The 5,037-nt window shown below is 41.4% G+C and overlaps 1 protein-coding gene across 1 annotated transcript; it reads right to left on the bottom strand.

Moving 5' to 3' along the window:
• Positions 1 to 873: 873 nt before the first annotated feature.
• Positions 874 to 4,603, bottom strand: pmt (phosphoethanolamine methyltransferase; the record flags this gene model as incomplete). Its single annotated transcript, XM_080035160.1, has 11 exons — positions 4,440 to 4,603; positions 3,754 to 3,909; positions 3,509 to 3,645; positions 3,267 to 3,418; positions 2,906 to 3,094; positions 2,604 to 2,693; positions 2,409 to 2,498; positions 2,189 to 2,311; positions 1,908 to 2,039; positions 1,152 to 1,268; positions 874 to 984 (listed from the first exon to the last, which is right to left on the bottom strand). The coding sequence occupies exons 1-11, from the start codon at positions 4,598 to 4,600 to the stop codon at positions 874 to 876; spliced, it is 1,458 nt and encodes a 485-aa protein (XP_079891286.1). The 5' UTR covers positions 4,601 to 4,603.
• Positions 4,604 to 5,037: the final 434 nt, after the last annotated feature.

The raw sequence follows: 5,037 nt of genomic DNA, 5'->3' as shown, positions 1-5,037 counted from the left end.
GAGAAGAGACATAACGCACAAGACAAGCGTTTACTACATGAGCTCATTGAGTTACACACGTTTTAAAGTTCTATTCTGCTAAAAACAGCACGTCATGTCGAGAAGCCTGAGTGACCAGATTCCTCCAGGCTGTGAGGTGACCTCAGTGACAGGCAGGTGGTGGGGCAAAGCAGCACCTATGCTCAATACTTTAAGACTGGGTTCTGGGAATATACATTAAGCTGTAGGAATACAACTGGAAAGTGCAAAGCTCAATTTTTTTAACTTTCATATATTTTTTTTATGATGATATTTGTGCCAAATTTGCAGCATTTTCCAGGATAGGTCGAAAGAGGAAGTCTTAAAATGTCTTAAACAGTGCAGGACAACATTTCATTTTATAAAATTTTATTTTATGTCTCTATGTAATACAATTCTCACAGTCATTTTAAATAGGATAGATTTATAGATTAATATTCTATCATTCCTCAGGGGAAATTTTATTGAACACAAACGGAATGTTGATAAAAATGAATTTACACAGTAAATAATGTTAAACATATAATTTTGAACATTTAATAATATGATTTATGATAGGATTATGCCTTTCGTTACATGTTAAGTTGCACGTCTATTACAATGTCCGTAACATTGCCATATACATATACTGTCCATATAGTACTTTTTCCCCATGATTTTTCACTCTGCATAATGGAAAGTTCTTTTCCTAAAATAACACATTGCATTAACATGAGGATAACAATAACAAACAATTCATGTGTTCTTCTTAAACTTGAGTCCCTAAAAAAGAAGGCAAAGAATAACAAAAAGGGCAGAAGGATAGAGGCATTCCTTTTTTTCTCCTTTTATTATTCTCTCCATTCTTGGGCGCACTCAATCCTTTGTTGCATAAAACAACCCCCATCGTTGGTCTCCGCTGTTGGAACGTTCAAGTTTTTCTCTCCATCCATTCACTATTGCTAAATAGTCCTCTTCAGAGAATTCCTGCAGGGGACACAGAGGCATTTTTTGACAGCAGTCATCCGAATAATTTAGGAAGTTTAGTTTCTATGGTTCAAACCAACCCTGGATGATGTAAGAAATTATTGTAATATATGTGCAAGTATGACACACTGTCTGAGTGTGCATGTGTGTGCAGCATGCATACCAACCTTAATGTATTCATCCTTGATGGCCTCTGCTCTCTGCATCTCTGTTTTGATCACCTCTATGAACTGGGCTGTCCGGTCTTCTGCCCGGACGTTGCAGAAACCAGCTTCCTCAATGAACTACAGGAGGAGGACACAGAGGAGGTGAAGTAGAATGGGAACAGCAGCGCCATCTGATGGACAGTATTAGCAACACATCCACAGTGTGCACATTCACTACAATTGAGCTACTAGACAGGAGAAGACTTTGACTTTTTAAGAGTTACCCAAATGTGAGGATCTGGTTCTTTCATGAACAAAACTGTCTGGTGTGCATGGTAATTCCATATAAAAAAATTAAAAGGAGTTAGCAGAAAGTATAAGCACACACTACAAAATAGCACATTATCTTTCTCCTTGCCTGATTTTTTATGAAGCTTTTTTATTTTCTGCACACAGATTATTTATGTGGTGTTTTATTTCCCATTTACTACAACTTTTTTTTTTTGGGGGGGGGGGTCATTCTGCACCTTTATTGTATAACCGACAGTAAAGGGATGACAGGAAACAAGGGGAAAAGGGGGAAAGCGATGGCATGGAAACAAGATAGGTAGTTCCTCTCTTTTAAATTCTATTCAATATCATCTTTTAAAACCTGTCGTGCTAAATAAAAACGCCGTGATAAGGCTACACGTCCACTCGAGTTCTTCCAAAGGTTCCAAGTTGGGAAAGTTCCTGCGGTGTAAAATCAGTTATAGTGAGTCTTCACTGTATCATTACCTTGCCATACTGTGAGGGTGTAAAGAGAATATAGCCTCTCTGTTTGACGTAGGCCTCGAACACTGGGGTCCAGGGCTTCTTCCCGCAGCAGTAGTCGCTGATAAGCAACCGACCACCGGGCTTTAACCACGGCTGGAAACAAAAACAATGAGGATGAAAAAATAAGTCGGTACACAAAATACCTAAAGCAATATGTATGTGTAAAAATGTGCCAGATTTAATCTCAAAGAGGGATTTAAAAATCAATTAAATTAAACATTTTGAGTTAATGTTACTCTCACATGGAAGCGCTTGAAGAGGGCCAGTTTGTCGTCGATGTGCAGGATTGTGTCTCTGCTGTAGATCACGTCAAAGGAGCCTTCTGGGAATGTCCTCTTAGTGGCATCAGCCACCTCAAACTGAACCTGAGCACATGCCATTACAGATAGATATTTATGTATTTATTTAATTTTTTCAAAACAAACCATTAAACCAACAGGACAAGGGAACATTTAGATGTACCGAAGGCAGCTTCTCTGTGATTGCCCGCTCCATGGCGATGTCCACCATGTTTTCTGACAGGTCCAGGCCAAGCACTTCCACTCCAAATTTCTGAAATTTAGCATAATTAGCATTACATTTTAATCCTTTAAATAATTCAATCCTGATAAAATCCCACTATCGTCATGCATCCATGCTAAATTCCTTGTCTCTTACCTTTGCCATGTAGAAGTCTCCTCCACCAATACCGCAACCGACATCTAGGACCTTCTCTCCAGGCTTCAGGTTCAGCAGGTCCACAAACTCCTGTTAGCCCCCCCCCCCAAGAAACAACACCACCACCATCCATCTTTCTTTTAGTGTTCAGTATCTCCACTGATGGAAATTTGTATAATTTATCCAGTAACAGGACTGCCAGGGTCGGACAACACGATATCAGCCTGATTTCAGCCTGGATTGGGCATTGGTAGAAGGTTGTGTAGTGTTGAGTACTTGGAGGCGGAACTTTTTTTCCCTACCTTGGTGGTGCTGGGCCCACCCGTGCTCACGTAACCAGCGCCAAACATCTTCTCGTAGCGCAGGATACCACGGCTGGTGTACTGCTGGTTGTCCAGGAACTGCTGGAAGGTGCTGTATCCGGTCTGACTGTTGGCAGAGAGGGGAACCTTCTCCAGCAGCCAGCAGATCTGATTGGGATTGTTTTTCATCTAGAAAAAAGAAGGAAGACGACGAGTACATGGAAGAATAGATGGAGACGGAGGCAGGGAGTGGAGGAGAGAAAGGAGAGGGTTAACGGCATCCCTCGTGCCCACATAACGCACTGTTGTTTCCTTCTTGTTTATGTATTTTTTTGTTATCAGAAGACTGAAATGACTGTACCTCAACATAGGTTTGTACTTTCTTTTTCAACACAATGTTGAAACCAAACTTTTGTCCCTCCTCTGGCCCCTCCACTTGCACTGATGATACCATGTTGGTGTATTGTGCCTCTGTGCGGTAGCATGTTGGGTTGAAGTCCCTCTTGGAATCACCTTGGTAGAAGGTTGCAAGTAAAAACCTAATCTATCTATGTTTAAATCATTATGGTGAGGAAAGGGAAAGGTTTATTGTTAACCCAATACCTGACCGATGGTTGCATGACTCTCTGAAAAAAAGAAAGCCTCCGGGCCGCAGCCAGCTCAGCGCATTCTCCATGAAGGAGTTGAGCTCCTCGTCACTCAAGTACATCAGCAGCCAGTTGGAGAAGATTAAGTCAATGCTGGGGAGAGACAATAACATTCAAATATTGGTTAGGGTACATAAGGTGGCATGCTAAACCATAAGTGGACGTAAAGTGTCAGTAAGCCATAGATACTTTAACACACACCTGTTTTTGTCAACTTCAAGCTTTGTTACATCAGCTTGCATGAAGGTAGAGTTGCTATGGTGACCGTTTTCCCGCCTGTTCCTCTCCACAAAGCTGTCCATGAAGTCCACAGCTGTCACATGGGCCGCCCTCGTCAACAGATGTCTAGTGTAACGACTGTAGAGACACATACAGTACCTGTATAAATCTACAGGACTTAAAGCCAATGTAAACCCAAATCCACAAAATCTTTCCAACTATGTAATATGGGGAGTTAGTTTCATGATGGTAAGCATCTGAGAAAAATAGGCATATTTATCAATCCAAATGAAAATTTGTCATTTGAGTTTGATAAACTTTAAAATGTTTTTGGTTTAGATGGGGCGGGCTATGCTCTGGTTCTTATTCCACAATATTTTTAACCAATCACGGCAGATCTCGTACCAAATGTTAAAAAAAAACAATGACTGTCTGCTGCCATGGAGATCGTTATATACGGCCTAGCTCACGCAGTCCTGTCAAATGGTCTAGACAGTAAAAAAGCTGTTTTGACTATTTTCAATGGGTGCTATCCAGTGAAAAAATGTGAGCTTATCAGGCTCCCATGTATTCTGCTACAGGAATCAAACAGTCAGTGACACTACAAACCTTGCTCATATACATCCACTACTGGTGCACACAGTCTAATGCAGCTGTACTGTGCTCACCCAATGCCAGCCCCCAGCTCCAACACTCTGAGACCGTCCAGGCAGGGCAGCATGGAGAGGATCTCGGGCAGCTCAAGCTGTGTCAGCTCATCAGCACGGGAGTCCAGCATCATCTCCTCCACTGTGGCCTCCTTGGAGTGCTCCTTCCAAAACTCTGTCATGTCGCAACGAGCTGTGAAACACATACACACGCGCGCACACACACACACACACACACACACACACACACACACACACACACACACACACACACACACGTCCAGATATACAGTAATCTGTGCACAAATAATAGGCTAACTACTCATTCCATATTCACTATTACAGAAGGATGATGTTCAATTAGAGGAATTGAATACAACTTCGTACTGCATAGTGAAACAACAAGGGTATAAGACCCACACAGTCATATAATAATTATGATATTTAAATAAGAAATGCATGAGAATCCTAAAATGTTATAACAGCAGTAACAGAGCCGCATGTTAATTCATAACGTTTGAACTAACACTCTGTAAACAAAACAAACCTCAGACACCAAGTCTGGCACAGAGATAAATCATTAGTCAAACCTGGTTACAGCAAGCAACCCTAAAAACAA

Source organism: Ammodytes marinus (genome assembly GCF_949987685.1).
Source record: "Ammodytes marinus genome assembly, chromosome: 10".
Taxonomy (NCBI): Eukaryota; Metazoa; Chordata; class Actinopteri; order Uranoscopiformes; family Ammodytidae; genus Ammodytes; species Ammodytes marinus.
The sequence above is the reverse complement of the archived record's forward strand: the minus strand, read 5'-3'. Positions and strand labels throughout refer to the sequence as shown.